Genomic DNA, 19,317 nt, shown 5'->3' on the forward strand with positions numbered 1-19,317 from the left:
ATTTAAGTTCTATGACTTGCATATTTGCATGTTATAGAACTTAAGAAGCTTCTTTCACATTTAATTATGGTATGAAGAAAGTAGTAGAAGAGTTTCTTCTCATCTGCACGTCTCTTTTCTTTTGCTCGTATCTTTATTCCAGCCTGCCACTTGCTGACAGGTATTTCATTCCTATGAGTGGAGAAACGTGTTCCCCTCTTTTAGTTCCTCTACTCTTGTTATTAAAATGGACAAGTATCCAATCTATTGAGGAAGCTTATTTTAAAATGTTTGCTCTCCTTTCTCTTTACGTCAGTATTTGATAGGAGCTCCAATACTGACCGGCTCAACCAAAATAGCTTTTCAGTCATACCATACATGGGCTATTCATAACCTACGCATTTATGTGTCAAAATGTATTACATTGTGCTGAACACCTAATTTTCTAGTACAGACAGGCTCAGTAGAAATGAAGCCAATAACCCCTGAAGCACCGGTGCCCTCTCCTATTACGCCATTTAACAATAGCTGGGTTGAAAGTGTTGAAACCAGCTCTTCTAAACAAAATAAATAGGGAGATGTATTCAGTAGAGTTTTAAAAAGAAAAACAAAAAAAATAACCCGTTTTCATACTTTTTAACCTTTGCCCTGTCTGTCTTTTACACAGCATTTGACCGGTATTTCCGTAGCCGTTCGCTGTCCAACAACAGAAGGAATGTTTGGTTTGCTGAATTCTGGGAGGAAAACTTTAACTGTAAACTGGGAATGCATGGTAAACGGCCTGGCAGCCTGAAGAAATGCACAGGTAAGACTACATTTGACTTCTTCCATTATTTCACTTGCTATCAACCATTTGGGGAAAAAAATCAATAAAGCTTAATTGTGTGAATAGTTATTTGACTAGAGATCCAAAGAGAGATGAAAATGCTCCAAGGTACTTTGGAGTTTTACACTTGAGGGTATAAAAGATTGTTTTGTTTAGCTGTAATTCTACAGATCTATACGAGTTCGTAAGTTTTACTTTCTGAGAAGTAAAGCAGAAGGTCAGCATAATTGGTCTTCCTTTATCCCCGCAATGCATCGGCTACCTCCTTGCATCATAACCAGCGTCATTCTTCTTATTTTGGTGCAGCGTAAAACAATAACTAGCCCGATTGACAATTTTCAGGGAAACCAGTTCATCCTAAAAGCAGGCCCGGCTTTTCATATTATGGCTGCCAACTGATTAACCACATCACATTAGATTGAATAAGTCTTCATTAGAACTTCGTAGCTCTGAAAGTCTGTCAACAGAGACAAATACTGTCTTCTAATTAGTGTATATATATATATTGTGGAGTGCACTCCTGGCTGTAATAAGTAACCTTAAACCCCAGATCAAATTAGCTGTTGGGATTTAAGAAGCAATATAGCTCAACAAGAGCAACTGTTTGTGTACTCGAAGCTTGAAGGGAAATTAAACAGTTGTTGGAGTATGTGCTTGTAAATGTGGCAGTGCACTCTCTTTGGTGTGTTTTGTTTTGTGCGTTTGTGTGTAGGGTATATATGCGTATTTGTTCTGTAATAAGCACTTCTTGGTGTCATTTTTCATTTTTTGCATTACTTTTAAATGATTTATGGTGGTTTGACCTGCATTTTCAATCCTAGTCCAAATTGTCTGCAGCTTGTTATTTTACACAGGACCCAACACTACAGCTGATTTGTGTCTTGTGCTGTCTTTGCATTCGTGTGCACGTGATCCAGATGGTGCTGTGTGTGCACTTTTTCAGTGCCTACATCTGTCACTGGCTAGATAAAAAAAGTATGACACTTTTTTGAAGAGTTAGCAATGCCAGTGGACATGACCTGTAGGTATACCTCTGTGCTGCCGTGATCGGGTCTGTATGTTTATGTGTGTGTCATAGCGACTACTCCCTGGCTGATGTCTGCCATTGGCTCACATAATTAGGTTTGTAAGGGCTGTGACTCCCATTGACCGTCTATTACTAGCCGTGGCATCTGTGTATGTGGGCGTCTATGTGTCGAGGGCCCTGTAGTCATGAAGCAGAGTCCATTAATTCCAAGTGCTGGGGTTTGTGACCTCCAAATCATCAACACAGAAGCCAATCAGCAGCCTGCTGCTCAAGGTCACTGTTGGGAGACAGATGATGGGAGGATGTGGAAATGGATGTGATTATTGCACGTGATTGGGCTGGGAGTGGGGAGGCGGTGAGATGATGTCTACAGAAAATTAACAGTTAGAGAAACTGAAAAATGCAGTTGGAAACAAATTACACAAACAGTGACAAAGATAGAAAAATAAGATATTCAAGTAACATGGGAAATATGATAAATGGGAGTGGGCAAATGAATCGTAGACAGTAAGACTGGGAAAAGGATACGAAAATTAAACAGTTTTTTTCTGAGTCTGAAGAACTTGAGGTTTAACCTCTTGTTTGATGGTGTTTTGTTTTTTTTGTTTTTTTTATTGAAAGTGAGAATAGTCATCATCACATATGTATTATCAGAGAAGGTTGAAAATCCATGATGGACACCAAAATAGTGTGTAATTACCTCTGCCATGGAGGTTATGTTTTTGGTTGCGTGTGTGTGTGTGTGTGTGTGTGTGTGTGTGTGTGTCTGCAAACATGACAGCTCAAAGTTTACTTTTTCTTTTTTTTAATTCTGGTAAAACTTTGTAGGGGTTTAGCGTAGGCTTGTGTTAACAATTCATCCAAACTTAGTTTACATTTTCCAAGGTCTTCAAGGTCAACTTAATGGATTATCAGTTAAAAATTGACAAAAAGCCTTGTAACTTAGAAACTATGATTCTTCCAAGTGTGCTGTGTATTGTCAACATATAGTACCATATAAAGATTTCAAATATCATGTCACATTTGACCTCTGACCTCTCCTTCAGGGTCAGTAGATCGATCTGGAGGTCCAAATGATAATAATGTTATATAGAGCTATAAAGAATTATGTTTCCTACTGCAATGTTTTGTATTGAGAACATATATGCATATAGGGAGTGATATATGGTGATTCTAAATATCACGTGATTTTGCACCTGTGACCTCTTTGTCAAGGTCAAATAAGGTGAAACTTTCATAAAATTACTTTGATCTTTAAAACTGTGCTCAAAATTCTGCTGCACTTGTTTTTATTGGAAACATTTTGGAAATGATACTGGTATATACGGATTACAAATATCACATTATAGTTTGCATCCAAATATCATGTCACATTTGACCTCTGACTTCACTTTTACAATTCTCATCTACCTTTCTTTCAAGCTGCCTAGTAAGTTAGAAATATACTGTAATATAATATTTTATAATACACTCATTGTTCATGTCCAGTTATCTACAATCAATATCTGTTATCCATTACTTGCTCTATATATTGGTGTAATCAAAGTAAACCAAATATGTCTGCCATAAAGTCATATTTAAAGTCATATGCATGGTTCTAATAAATCATTTTTTTAAAGTATTTTGTATTATATTTTATAGAAGTGCTCATTTTGTCTTTGTATTTTGTCTTTTTGCTGCACATTTATTTGCTCCAAATGAGTGTGCAAAAACTACAGCATATTCCTCTGAGGTTTAGCAGTGCAGTAGTGTGCAATGGAACAGCTTGAGTAGTTCACAGTTACATTATAACCCAAGCAGCATTTGTTTGCTGTATTATGCTGCATAAAAGAAAAATGGCTTTTTTCAGAAAGACTCCATTGACAAATAAAGAAAATGAAGCCCCGTCCCCATCACCAAATGACTCTTGCGTCATTTTCTCCTTACTTCCTTTCTCTACTCTCTTAATTTTAACCTGGGAGATATTGTTTCCTTTATTCTTGTCAGTACAAAATGAGTTACATGAAGATGATGCATTTTTCATAGGAATATCCCCAGCCTACCGTATAATGTAAAAAAACATACGTAGCGTTGTAGTAGCTACATGATATCCAGTGATTTGCTGCTAAAGCTACTACGACCAGCCAGACATCTGTTCTTCAGTCCAATAAATGCATTTTAATGATTTATTTAGAGTACATTACCACAACTTTCAGCTTTCATCATTTCATCTTTCATCAAGAGAATAGTAAGCACACAAAAAAGGGGAAATCCAAGGCACTCAGGCTGCTGAGTGAAAAGTAAAAAGCCTCTTTTTGAGACATGGCTCATGAGTACATCAGTCGACAACTCAGATGCTGGAATAAAAGTGTGCTCTGTTGAAGGCATACATTTAGGTAAAACTAATGCTTCAGGGCAAACTGACTTAGGCAGACACCAGATCACAAATAAGACTACGCTTACATGGCTGGACTCTCCCATGCATACTGCTTGTAGATCATCATGAAGGAAAATGCAACATTTCTTACTATATGTGTGTTACTTTAAAACGTGCTTGTTCTTTTTCTGTTTCTAGTCCAAGCTTACACACACATCACACGTCTTTCTAAAGATGCCATTTTGTCACAGCTGCTAAAGCTAGACCAAAAACAGCAGGACCAGGCAGTGTCAATTACCCAGAAAATCCATTTGGCGTTTAGCATTTGGTTCCATTTCTTGTTTCAAACTGACATGCCAGGTAAACTGGATCTGAGCAGAATTTTCACCTATTTGGAGTAATGTGGCACCATAGTGAAGAAGGCTGAAATACACGCACACTGAGATAAAATGCATGACAAAATGCAGATCTGCAGAGTGAGCCCACTTCTCCCTTCATACATGCAGTAATGCTCTTGGAGGTAAATCTCTTAATTTCCACATCAATCTCTTAAGTTTTCATACATTCTAGAGCATTTCACTGCTTTCATATGGAGGAACGCACATTGAAATAGGCAAAAACATAAACAATGTTTAATAAAACAAGATATGGTAGCACAACCACTAGCATCTCTGTCCACAGCCGCCATCAGATCTTGTTCATAGCAGTGGTTGTTGAGTAGAGCTGTAAGCCTCAGGTACACTCAGAAGAATTAAAGTCCACTGTGGACAGTTGGACATTTGTTATCCTGTTGATTTCTATACTTCTGATTTCTTTGCCTTTCTGTCTGAGTGGGTTTTGACTTGTGTCACTCTCAAGGGAATGATACCGGTTTGTTATCGTTCTCTACTTTGTCAGCCATCAAACTTCTTTATCTCGCCTTGTCTGTCTGTTCATCTTTCCATTTCTTGCACCTGCCATTTCTTTCTCTTCTATAAAATCCACGTTTAAAGTGTTATTTTATGTCAAAGTTGAAATGGTGAAAATCAGTAATGCCGTCTCAGTGTGAGTTTTTGAATTACTGAGCCGAGCATAAGTTCTGGCCAAGCGCAGTAGCCTTCTACCTGTCTAATTGGCAAGCTTGCTTACAGATTCTGCATATCTGCTAACCATTTTGCAATCCATCTTTACTCCAGCTGCTGTTCATGCTGTTTCTGACCCAATCAATGTCATGCATGTGTCACTGAAACCTGCCCCATGCAGGTTCCTGCTGCTGGTCTCCCTGCCTCTGGCTTTCAGGTTCAACATGTGGAAGAGTGAGGTGGTCCCAGAATAGAGCCATACTTCCGAGTATAAATTATTGGAGATGGAAATAACAATATTCTTTTGCCTGCAGGAGTCCTGTCTGAAATTATTTTCTCCCTTTGCAAATCAATAATAACATAATTTAAAACTGTGATGTTTATTTTTTTCTGAACTGAGTCTGCCTTTCCTCTGCACACTCTCACTGTCTCGCAGCCTCTTGTTCTCATCCTAATTTGTATGGCCAAAAAATTAATCTACTGTATTGTTTACACTGTAAACATGGCAAATAAAAGTAATATCTAAGTCTATGTAGTATTAATTTGCAAAGCAATACATAATATATATTTTATGCAGCTGTGTAGTTTCTGCTTTCATTCCTTATATTAGCTTATTATTATTTTACGTGAATTTATAGTTGCATGCATGCTGTTTTTAATGGGTCCAGTAAAACTCATTCAGAGATGTTTTATCTCTATTAAATGAGAGCAAAGCCCGCTGTGCAAATGCAGGTAGTTAAAACCCTACGACGCAAAGCACAATTCAATGAATACACACCAGGTATATTATTAGAACCAATTTTTAATTATATAAATGTGCAATAAATGGAGAACTGATCTGAATTTATAAAATATTCTGATTTCCTGGGGTTCCCTCTGCCTCACATTACACCTGGAAAAGACAGTGATTATAAGAAATATTGATATATTGGAAGTTTATGACTCAGGATTTTAAACAACTAGAGGTCACATCTATAAGAATTTGCTGGGGCACAGTGAAGAGAGCCCAAAACTCTTACCCAGGTGAGAAGAAGCCTGAAAAGGATGCATGTATAGTACTCTGTGAGGGGAAAAAACCAAAAGAATAATAGTTTCATCTCTCGCCTGTTTTCCTGATTAGCAAAATTACCATAATGCTGTAGCTTCTTTTACAGCTGCCTAATGAAGGTTATGCTCTAACTTCCTTCCTACTTAATAGGCAAACACAGAGGATTATCAAATGCTTGCACACACCACACACACACAGCTTTATACTTCCTCAATTTAACATAAATAATTAATACTTTATAGAGTATTGTTGATGAGGAATTTATCTTCTAAAGGCTCCTTGGCTAGTTTGATGCCCTTGTTTTCTGAATGCATGAACGCTTTTCTCACTCAGTACAAAAGTGATGCTTTTGAAGACACAGAGCCTTCATCCAACACTAGCGATGTGTGCATGGGTCTGTCTGTGAGAGAAGCACAGTACCATTCCAGAAGTTAATGAGATCCTGACTTAGCCCAGCATGCACACATTTACCCTTGCGTACAAACACATGTTCACTCACTACAAATAGACCATATCCTAACGAGGTCGATGGGGAAGGAGAGTTATTAGGCTCACAGGCTGAATAAACTGTTCCCTCCCCTGTGAAAAGGCCTAAGGACTGAACAGACTGAAGGATGGAGACGAGCACAGATGGAGAGCTTGATGGACAATTAGAGACAGACAGGCACAGACAGACAGATTGCAGACTGTGAGACACAGACAGCAACAGACAGTGCTTTATGACTCCTTCCAACATTAGTTTTCAGTAGGTGCGATGAAGTGTCATTTAGCTGCAGTGAAATGATCTTTTTTCATTTTCTTGCAGAGGACATGGTTACCTATAACTCTCAATGATGCACTCTGTGTGCATATGTGGTAGCTGATTTATGACTTGCAGTCCTACGATGAAGAGCATGCTTGTAACATGTGCCTGGATTCTTATACTGAGAAACTGTATGGGTGAGCTGCAATCATAGCCACTCGTCGTTGGATAAATAAGTAGTGAACTGCACATTTGCCGCTGTTGTATCACAGCCTCACACAAACTGTAATCCATCTTGTTGAGACCAAAATCTCATTGTAGAGGAAGGAAAAAAAAGTCCACTAATGAAAAAATGTGGCTAGGAGGCAGGCGTATGCACATAAAATATAATGTATTTGTATGATCATTGTTACCTCAACATGTTCACGTTATCATGAGTTGAGATGTTGGCCAGCACGATGATGCAGAAGTTAATGCTGTTGCCTCACAGCAAGACGGTCCTGAGTTTGAAGCCACTAGCTGACTGGTTGCATGATTTGTCTCTGAGTACTGTGGCTTCCTCCACAGTCCAAAAACATGCATTTGGTTAGGTTAATTGACACTTCTTGACACTGACCATAGGTGTGAATGTGAGCATGAATGGTTGTCTGTCTATGGAAGAAAATGGAAAGATGCAGAAGTGAGTTTTGGACATAAACTATAAAGACAAAACTGACATGAGGTTATAATGCAATTCAAGTTTATTTATTTATGCCAAATCACAGCACAACAGTTGCCTTTTTACTGTGTGGTGAACCCTCCAGTCTTAGAGAGGAAACCCCAACAATCACATGCTCAACAAGCAATGATGGGAAGGAAAAATTCCCTCTTAAACTAGAACCCCCAGCATAACCAGGCTCAGTGAGGTGCAGTAATTTGCTGTGACTAGTTGGTGGATGAGAGAAAAGAAAAGAAAGGAAAGAAAGCATAGGGAGACAAGACACAAACTATGGGAGTGAAGACACAATTTTAAGACATGCAGCAGCGAGTAGTAAAAAGAGAAGACTAATGGAAAATGCTGAGTATATCATGTGAAGTCCCCCAGCAGCCTGAGCCTATAGCAGCATAACGAAGGGATGCTTCAGGGCCATGTGATGCTGCTAACTCTGAGCTTTATCAAAAAAGGAAAGTTTTAAGTTTAATCTTAAAAGTAGAAAGAGTGTCTGTCTCTTGAATATGAAATGGTGGTTGGTTCCACAGGAGAGAGACCTGAGAGCTGAAAGCTCTGCCTCCCATTCTACTTCTGGAAACTCTTGGAAGCACAAGCAAGCCTGCTATCTTAGAACAAAGTCTTCAGCTGGGACGATATAGTACTGTAGAGTCTGCATGTGAGGATTTGGATTTAACAGGGACAGACTGGCGACCTCTCTGGGGTGTACCCTCTTATCCTATTGCAGCTGAGAAAGCCTATAGCCCCCCTGCCATCCTGAATTGGATGGGTGGAAGAAAATGTGTGGATGGATGAATGGATTTAACAGGGAACCAATGAAGAGAAGCTAATGGTGGGGAAAAAATGTCTCTTTCTCATTCCTGGCAGTACTGTCACTGCAGTATTTTGGATGAACTGGAAGCTTTTCAAGAAACCTTTAAAAGAAGCAGATAATAATTAATTACAATAATCAAGACTAGAAGTAATAAATGCATTTTTTTCTTTTTCTTCATGATCTCTGAGACAGCATGCGTCTAATTTTATCATTGTTTTGCAAAACAGTCCTACATATTTGTTTAGTGTGTTTATAAATGGCCTGTAAATGGCCTGTATTTGTATAGCGCTTTACTAGTCCCTAAGGACCCCAAAGCGCTTTACACATCCAGTCATCCACCCATTCACACACACATTCACACACTGGTGATGGCAAGCTACATTGTAGCCACAGCCACCCTGGGGCGCACTGACAGAGGACAAAGGACATACTCTGTTCAAAAATGACTCAAAGATTCCTTACATTGTTACTAGAGACCAAAGTAATGACATAATCTTGAGTAAGTATCTGGTTAGATAGCATGTCTCTAGGATTTTAGGCCCAAATAGAATAATCTTATTTTTATATGAATTTAGGGGAAGAAAGTCATAGGTGATCTGGGTCTTTGTCTTTAAGCCAGACCTGTAGTTTAACTAGTGTTATCTGGCTCAATAGATATATATTGTGAGTATCATCTAATAGCAATGAACATATATAGAGTCTTTTCTAATGATATTGCCTAATAGAAACAAGTATGATGTAAATAGTATTGGTCCTAGCACAGAACCCTGTGGAACTCCCTGACTTTCAAATATGAAGAAGACTGCCTTTTTACATCCACAAATAAATGCAAATCAAACCAGTATTGTGCATTTCCTTTAAGACATTTAAGAGTATGTTCCTGTCTCTGTATTTAAATTTATTGAATGATGTAGGGAGAGGTCTATATCTAAAAGCGTTCAAATAAATCATTCCTCTGCGGATGATAACTAGGGTTTTGAGATTTTTTTTGCATTAACAGAAAATTGGAAACAAGATCTGGAAATCGAGACTAAAGATCTGGATGAAGAGAAGGTTTTTAAGTAATGGTTTAACTACAGCCAACTTAAAAGCCCATAAAAGCCCCAAAAGCTCTTTATAGAAATTCACTGATCATATTTAAAATGGTTGCAATGTGAACGCAAACGCATAAAGCAGTTATGGTATAATGTTGTCATTCATTTAGTTGGAAGTGGAAGTCTGAGATTCTCTCTCTCTTTTTTAGCTACCTGCCTACTTGTTGGCTACCTATATAATCTATGTACTAGTATGGAAAATGTCATACTGTTTATAATGATGGTGAGTATATAACCATCAGCATTTTAATTTTACAGCAACCATTTTTCTGTATTTTTTTGGCCACCGTTTTTGTGACGTTGTCACATTCTCAATTCTTCAGTAGTTGCTTAGTACTAACACACCTGATAAGAATGAAGGCCAACACTATAAAAATTAGGCCCAGGTTTTTAAAACTGTTTCTCCCCCCTATGCAGGTCTTGGAAAACTGAGAAGTTTTAATAATGCTAATGTCACCCAGCTAAATGCACCTAATCATATTACTTATCCAGATTCACAGCAAACTTGTTCCTGATTGTGTGAGACTAAAAAATATCAGCCCTGTAAATATGAAGACTAACAGCAAGTATGTTTGTGTGTCAGAGCATTATATTGAATGCATTTGTCGTTTAAAGCTAGTCATGTCTCTTATTCTGTTGTTTATTGACCTTGCTTTTATAAACCTAAAGTCTATCTATCATCTTTCACTCCAGCTTTTATTTTTAGCCCCCACCATCCTTCTGTTTTGTTTGATACATTTTCTCTCCTGTCTCGCTAGCTTTACTGTGCTCTTTCTCTGCCGCCACTTGCCTCTTTGGTTCCATAGCTTTCCCCTTTCTGTGTTTGTTAGTGTGTCTATAAATGTGCTTGTTCAAGGGTGGGAAGGGAGAAGGTCCGGTGACATGAAGCACACATCCCTTCAACAAAAAAACATACATGAAATTCTTGTTTATATGTCAAGTGAAAGCTGTGCAGGAGAGAGATCAAAAGAAGGGAAGGAAATTTAAAAAGTTGAAGAAAGAGAGGAAGGGCTAGTGTGCATAGCCAAGTTATGCCAGGACAGTGATTCAGCAAGATATGAATAATGACCAATGAATAATTTATATTAGCTGTGTGTACCATCAGCAGTAATATATACCAGCAATAATGTAGAGTGTAATATATATTAGCCACATATGTCAGTGGCATCACATTATTCATGAAAAAGGGTGCTCTGCTACGAATTGCTCTTTATAAAACAGACAACACTCTCACTGCAGCCTGACAGCAGGTCTGAGAAGAGAGAAGGGAAAGTAGCTGAAAGATGAGAATAGGAGCAGCAGCAGGATCAAAATGCCACATATCTAATAAATACTTGCTGATTTGAGCTTTGGTGTTATTTCTGCCAGTAAAAGTAACAGTGACATTGAGTTTAGCAAGTCAATTACCGAGAACAGGCAAACCTGTGACATTAGTAAGGAGATGGCTAAACAAGCTTACGCACACAAGCAGTGTAATAAACACAAAGGTTTTAGTGTACTTCATCTAATTTCTACTGTTTCCTCATTCAATAAAAAACATACTGTTAAAAGAAAAAGTTGAGAAAACAGAAAACATTTTCTGTTTTGATTTTTCTCAACTTGTGACTGTTGAGGACTTTACTTAACAAGAGTTCTAGCAACTTGAGTTTTCTTGTTCACCTCATCACAATATTACCTAAGGGCAACAATAATATTCAAGCTTCAAATGCTGAGTGTAACAGAAAAGTGCCTGATGCATACAGTGTTGCCAGACAAGTCAACGTTTATTTACAGTGTACTTTTTCTGCCTGTGTAGTTACAGCTGCCTTATTCCAGTGCGGTACAGTCAGGTCCCAGCATCCTGCTCAAATAGGGAGGCATGATTAGATGACAGGTAGTACGGTGACGTGGTTAGCACTGTTGCCTTACAGCAAGAAAGCCCTGACTTCAAATCCACCATCTGGACAGGGCCTTTCTGTGTGGATTTTCCATGTTTTTCCTGTGTTCAGGTACTCTGTCTTCCTCTCACAGTCCAAAGACATGTAGTTAGTAGGGTTAGGTGAATTAGTGACTCCAAATTGCTCATAGGTGTGAATTGTTGTCTGTCTCTCTGTGTTAACCCTGCGACAGATTGGCGACGTGTCCAGGGTGTACCCCACCTCTCACCCTATGGTGGCTGGGATAGGCTCCAGCCCTCTTGCGACCCTGAGAAGGATAAGAGAATAGATGGGTGATTAGATGATGGAGCTCAGCCTCCCATGACACCTGCAGCTGAGCTACAAACCAAACTCCGCCACATTAACTAAACAAAACACTTTTTGTGTCAGTCAAAGAAAGCTTTGCCTTTACAACTTTCATCGGCCCCCTTACTTTACACAGCAGACTGATCTGCATGTCTGGTTTGGGCTAAATTTTGACCCCACATGTTTCCTCACAGTTTTAACAAGGATCTTTATACTTGTGGGGTGAATGCGCTAACCCTTACATTATGGAAAAACATGAGCTGTGGCCTCTTCATTTTATTTATTTACATTTCCTTAGTTACAATACAAGCAACATTAATATCCTTGAAAGGTTTGCGTATAGGTTTTAATAGTGTAAGGGTCAACATGTTTGCCTAAAACACTAAAAGTCCTTGTTTTGCAACTAGGAGGCAACTCAAACTCGAGGTCATGCTAGGTGGTCATAAGCAGGAGTGGGGTTCCAAAGCCTGAAACCCCACACCTGGGGTGATCAAGAAGTATATCTGGTGTAAAAGTCTGCACCAAACCAAAAATCTTATTGTTACCCTCACAGGAATTTTGGCGTGAACAAAAAAACCTCAAGTTCCCAGAACTCCTGTAAAATCAACAACAGTCAGAAGTATTGACTCAAGTATTGACTCAAGTTGTTTGATGTTTTGAGTTTTCAACTTCTGATTTTTTTACAGTGCACACACCAAGATTTACCACTTGAGATAATTGCAATGCAAAATGCTCCAAAAGGCACCGGCACAAACTGGGTAGAGAGTCCTAATCAGTGACAAAAATTAGTGGAATTGAAGGCCACCTACGTTGGAACCACCTATCAGTCAGATGCCTGACTCCTGAAAACCTTAACACCTTTTATGTTTTAAGAGCCATTTTGCCAATCTGCAATAAAAAAAAACCACCACCACCAACAACAAAAAAAATATTTTAACACTGAGGTCTCTGGGGATTTTCTTGTTTTTGGAGCCAGCTCTGGCTTGTTCTTCCAGGAAGTGCAGTTCACGTCACTTCATGCTTGACGTCACCCTCACTCTTTCACTCACACAGGTTGCTTTTCGAGTGAACTCTGATCAGGTATTTGACTTCTAAAAATGTCAGCATTGCTGCAAGAATAAAGGTGCAATTATTAATAAGTTAATTTGAGACTTCAGCTATTAGAATGCTTCCCATACTGTAGTGAAGTTGAAATGTCATTTTTAGGAACTTGTTTATCTAGTCATCCACCTTAAAGCCAGCTTGGTGATGGGACTTTTAACCAAGTCCTTTATTTCTTTGTTTTATCTCTGTTTTGTATTGATAACATTTAAACAGATATACGTTTCTATTCATCTATACATCTTCTATATTCGTGGTTGGATCAATACAGTAAATTTGAAGAGAGTCTATACAGACATGTGTAGTCCGCAACTGGATGATATTAAAATAACATTTGACATCAAGCTCTGATCCCACGCACGAGGCACCAGTTATGAAACAAACACATTCACAGAGACGCACACACTCTTAGATGTAATTGTACAAACACAGACACATACTCACACTCAGGCTTGAACCCACTGACTGGTATTTGTGCATCAGTGTATTGACACAAGCCTTGGCTTCAGCGCTCTGTTGTCAAATCATGTAGAGCAGATATCTGTCTGATGCTCATTTGCTCTTCTTTCTTATTGATTAGCCATGTCTTCCTTGGTAGATTAGCCTCAAAGATCTAAGCCAGTCAAATATGGCTTGCATGGTTTTTGTATGTTAAGAAATATGAGCAAGAAACACATGTAAGCAGAGTGGTAGTTGTATATTTTAACAATATTGATTCATAAATGTCTCTGAATTATGGTGTGTGTGGGCAGCATCAACCTATGCTGTCGTCTTCGTGATGTTTTTGAGCCATCTTTGATAAATGAGAGGAAAGCTAATTAAACAACCTTTATGTAAATGTATTCATGAACATCTGAACTTAGCTTGCATCATTCCAGGGCTCATAAATAAATTTCCTTCTCATATATTTTTATAAGCCAATTTGCCTACAGAAAAAGAAAGGCGGATGGGGGCGTCAGGTGGTGGTTGAGGAGAAAAGAGGGCTAGAGTAAAATACTTGCTAGCTGTTGAGAGTTTAGAAGGAGGGAATTGAATATGTGTTGCAAATTGATGTTTAATTAAGGAGCTTGTTCACATCATTAGTCTGTCTGTCAGCTGTGTTGCCATCAATCATTGCATGTAGAAAATCTGCCCAGCACACTGGTCTATGAAGGCATCCATCAAAGCATTTAGCCAGTTGGCATTCTTGCATTAGTCTCACCTCGCTGATTTCATGTATTGCTTTGTGTTTGTATTAGACAAGGAACTCGCTTCACTAGCAAGGCAGTGAAACATGCATTTCAGAGGTTTTGCTGACACCAAGCTCACTGTGGTGTTCCCAGTTTTTTGATTTTATCTCATATCATGAAAATAGTAGGATAACGGATACAGCCCTCACATGTTGTAATCTTAATCCTTCTTGTGTAGAGAAGGATTTTAATTTTAAAGTAAGTATGTTAATATTTATTGCAATTCTGAATATTATGGATAATCACACATGTAATTGTGAAGAAGTCCCACAAAGCAGACTTGAAAAATGGCCGTCAATACAGCCAGTAGGTGCTTAGCTGTCAAGAAGAAAGTCGGTCAAAACATCCTCAGTCATTTCATAATGTGAATAGTTATATTACTTGTGTATAACTAAATAGTATAATAGTGCAATATAAAGTTATTTCATAGTTGCCTTTTACATTTATCAAAGGCTTCAATCACTCGGGGCTAGAGACTGCTTATAGACAACTACCGCAACCTGCTAGTAACCAAAGAAATTATAAGTAGGTTTTTGGTGAAGCATAATCTTTGTGATTGACATCCCTTTGCAATTGGTGGCAACCACTCATCAACCAGATGGGGAATACACATTTTTCCCATAGCGACCAGAGGTTCCAGCTGATCTCTCGGGCTGTTATTATGTTAACATCTGTCGTAGAAGAGATGCTAAAGTCCTTCAAATCACTATCATCCCCGACCATGCTGCAAAAAAGGTGTTTTTATTTGTAAGCTTCTTACTTTGACTCCTAAGGATATACATATATATCTTGTCTTGTGAATTCTCTTACTAGTAGTGCAAGTCAAAGTATCGCCACCTCTGCATTGATTTTGAAGTGCCGAGTTTAAGATGTGTTTGGGGAGGTATGTTTATAACGCAGTATCAATTTAAAAGAAAATGAAAATGATGAAAAATATCACCACAACTTAATCTTCAAAGGCCCCTTTAAAGTGCAGGGTCTTGACTGTAAAACTCTTTTCCTTTTGTAGTTAAGAGACTTTAAAGTCTAAATTTTTATGCTAGCATTCATTTTGCAATAGCAGGTGTCAGGATCGACAAATAGCAGATTATCTCAATTTCAAACAAAACTTTCATCATAAAATCGGTTTTTGAACATGTTTTTTTGCCGTGACATGCCTGTAGCTTTTATTAAACAGAACCAAGATGAGTAATGAATTTGTACAGATCTAGAATCAGATCACAGCAGTCGGCCTGAGTGCCTATGTAACAAGAACAAATAATCAACCACGAAATATGAAAATGACTTGGAGGCAGATATGGAGATGATTGCCTGCTCATGCATTTTTGTTTTTTCTTTTCGGATTGCAGATCTTGGATGAGACACGAAAGTTACTTTTTATCTGTCCTTTTGCCTCACAGAGTTTTCAGTGCAAATCCTCGTTTACCAAGCCGCCAACCAACTAAGTTGCCTGTGGTCTCTGATGTCATTAACAGTGAACAGAAAGGCTGAATTGCATTTAGCAGCTGCTGGCTACAAAATGGAATAAAGTGTGCAAATTCACTTCAGCAAGCAAACATTTTGTCCAGTCATCACTTTCTCTGCCTCCACTTCACCTTTATTGTTGTCTCCTGTTTTCCACACTGATACAAAAACAAGACTGCACTACATTAAATATTGAATATCGTAATTGGGTCTTAAAGCCTCAGCTAAAGCTTTAGTTTTGATTTTGCACCTGCTCACATAACGTGCAGAGACTAAATGGGTGGATTTCATACATATCACATGCTGTTACCGGCTGCAGACAATGGGCAGACACATCCAATAAAAGCTGTATTGTATTGTACTTTTCACACACTCAGACGCACACACACGCACACACACCCTTTGCTCCGGTTTCAACACCTGACGCAATCCCAGGAAACAGACACGGTAGTGTTTTCCCAGTTAGCACTACTCGTAACAGCAACAGTCATTTAACTGTCTCAAGGCACGATTGCATTTTCTTGCGATATACTGATTAATGATGCATCGTGTCATTTCACATCTCATAAGAACAGCAGAGAGAAATTCTCATTATTACATGGCATGTTGATCTATGGCTCAAAGTACAATACTTTCATTACTTTGTTGTGCTTTTTTTCTCTGAATGAGAATTTGCACAAACGCTGAATGCCAACAACTGCGTGCGTACGTGTAGCGATGCATCAAAAGGAGATGCTTTACTGTTCAGAAAGACATAAAACACAAGTTACATGCAATGAGGCCACAAATCTAGAGAGAAGAAAAGACAGCATTTACCAGTCTTGTATTTAATTTTTTTTTTTTTTAAAGGCCAAAGCGTCTAAAAAAACATGCCGCTATTTTTATCTAAATTGTGAAACCGCTTGAAAAGAATCTTTGCCCTTTTCAGGTGTCTTTCTTCTTTCTTGCGAATGGTCACTGACCACAGTTTGTTTTCTAAGAGCTATGAACTACACAACTGTTGCTAAAAAGATGTACTTTCAGTGCACCACTGCCAGACGTGTTATTTAAAGGTATGTTGCTGTGAAAGGGCTTACTAATTAATGCCTTGTTTAGCTTTGTTTGTAGACTATTAGCATAATTAGATCTGTAATTATGGTGGAACGTTAAACAGCTCAAGGTACTTTTGTTGACTTGGGAGGCTGTATAGGTATATTTCAAAACGCACTCTTCTTAGAAACAGGTTTCCAAACTGTATCTCACAGCTGACGAGTTCTAATGGCGCTTTATTCTTTTTTTTTTTGCATTCCTGAGCATGTATACATGTTGCTGTTTATGTGCTTGCCAACCATCTTAATGAGTGATTCAGCTTTTCACTACACCAATGAGATTAATGGAATGAATAAAACATGGAATTTCTGTCTGTCATCTTGCTGCACCACGGCTGGACATATTCACCTTTCTGCACTCCTTGCTGGCTGAGGAAATGTTAGGAATAGTAAATAACCCTAAAAAATTTAATAAGTGCAGTATGGGGAGTGAATATTCAAAAAACAACAACAACAACAAAACCCCGCCCTGATAATTATCAAAATTTTATACCTGACCCACATGAAGTGCTTACTTAGACTATATGGACTCCATTATATGGACTGCTGACTGAATAACTGTAGAGTTCCAGACTTCTCCTGGCATTAACATCAGCACACAAACTATGCACCACACACTTCTCATAACATGGGCTTCCATGCCTGAGCAGCTTCTCTAGGTGTTGTGTGTAGCTGGTCCACACACTGTATGTCAGCCTATAATTTAAATGATATACTTTGTACTTTTTACCTGGTGGATAGAAGTGGATAAAATACATTCAGGTTTTAACTTACATTGTTTCTATTTAATGTTGAATCAATTTTCACTTTATTCCGTTCTAATTTCATTGAATTTGGTTACAAGAAGAATAAATGGACTCCCATCACATTACTTAGCCACACAGATACATTTGTTTCACCTTGCTGCACTTTTCTTTTTGGGTTTTTTTTTCCACAGACATCACAGTCAGTTGAATGTAGTGTACCTCACCCTGCTGCACACATAAGGATTCAAGTGAGCTTAGTAGCATCAGTCACATTACAGAGGCTGTTACCAGAGTAACCTCAGGGCAAGACAAGACTTTAAAAGCTCTAAGAAACTTTTGGGTTTTAGTAGTATAGTTTGATGCATACTAGCCTGACACCAATCAAATGCGATTTGTAAATATGCTTTTAGCAAACAGAAAGAAGCTATAACACAGAAAATTCTCAAAATCAAAGGGAAATCTGCAAAAAAAAAATACAAAAAATTGGGAAATAGGAAATAGGTGCAATGATTTATTGAAACATGTTCAAACATGCATGCAATTCTAACAAGCTTGAAAGATGAGATTTGGTATGACTACGTTTATTCATTAACAAAGCCTGAACTCAATAAGGCAGCTTTCTTGTCATTTCTTTAAGTAGTCTTCAAAAATAATTCTTCAGGATTCCTGAAGGACATTCAAAGTCCTGAAGGACATTCTCCAGGTGTTGGCTGCCTTTTGTTCCATTCTCTGTCAAGCTAATCCCACACTGCTTTAATAATGTTGAGGTCCAGACTCTGGGGAGGCCAATCCATGACTGGTAGTGTTCAATTGTGTGTTTTTCTGTGTACGTGTCCATGACTGGCAGTGTGTTTAAGATCAAGATGATATTGCATGGTGGATCAAAATCTTATGTTACTAGGTATTTGGCTTCTTGACAGCCACCCTTCCACTGAAACCATTCTTGATGAAGCTTCAGTAAACAGCAGATGGATCTGAGGGCCAGATGCATCTCTCAGGTCCTGTGCCAGATTGTTGCTGGATCTTTCAGATACTCTTGATCGCTGCAGATACTTTTTGCAACAGGCTGTACCTAAGTATACGATTTAAACTGGTTCTTCATTCATTGCCTGATGTGTAGACACCACACTGGTTCATCTTTTAAGTTTGGGATCCTTTTTGTTCTCGTAGAACATTGTTAAGTGGTTCAGGAAACAAAAACATATACTCCTCTAAAAATTGTAAAATAGAAGGACTGGACTTAATAAACAGCCAATGTCCAAAGACAAGTGTTGCCAGACAGACAGAAAGCCTGGAGGAACATTGTTCACTTCAAAATTACAGGAAAGTCTGACTCTTTAGAAGCAAAATATAAAGAAATGAGGGGTGACTCAGGACTATTGCACAGGACTGTAGCTCTGGCTGTGAGATTCAAAAACTGGGCTTGTGGCCAGAATTTGAGATGCTAATGAGAAAAGCTCTCTTCTCTTTCAGTGACTACTGAGCTGTGAATGTGTGTATTTATGAATGTTGAGCAGGTTGTTGGCCAAAAGGTGAATGCTTTTGTGGATAAATAAAGGTTATGTGATTTGTGCAGCTGCTTTTCTAATGAAATGTCAAATTAAGGGCAGTATAACACATAACTGCATATATCTGCCAGCTCTGAGCAACAAGTGTTTTTTGTTTTTTTCATTGTTTTCATACTTTTTAAAAGGAAGTAACTCAGTGGGTTTTTACCCCCAGTTTCAGTCCGACACCTCAGGCAGGTAGTTGTCCGCATATGCATTTTTTTCAAGCCGGGCGGATCATCATCGTATATGTACACACAAAAT

General features: G+C 38.4%; 1 protein-coding gene across 5 annotated transcripts in view; it reads left to right on the plus strand.

Annotated features, from left to right (window-relative positions):
• grm8a (glutamate receptor, metabotropic 8a) overlaps window positions 1–19,317 on the plus strand; it is a 274,028-nt gene that overhangs the window by 197,268 nt on the left and 57,443 nt on the right. For all 5 annotated transcript variants that reach the window (XM_025899725.1, XM_005455654.4, XM_005455656.4 and 2 more), the window contains one exon: window positions 647–784. In XM_025899725.1, coding sequence (XP_025755510.1) covers window positions 647–784 — 138 coding nt within the window. The remainder of the gene's footprint in view (window positions 1–646; window positions 785–19,317) is intronic.

The sequence above is a fragment of the Oreochromis niloticus genome, linkage group LG17 (genome assembly GCF_001858045.2).
Source record: "Oreochromis niloticus isolate F11D_XX linkage group LG17, O_niloticus_UMD_NMBU, whole genome shotgun sequence".
NCBI lineage: Eukaryota > Metazoa > Chordata > Actinopteri > Cichliformes > Cichlidae > Oreochromis > Oreochromis niloticus.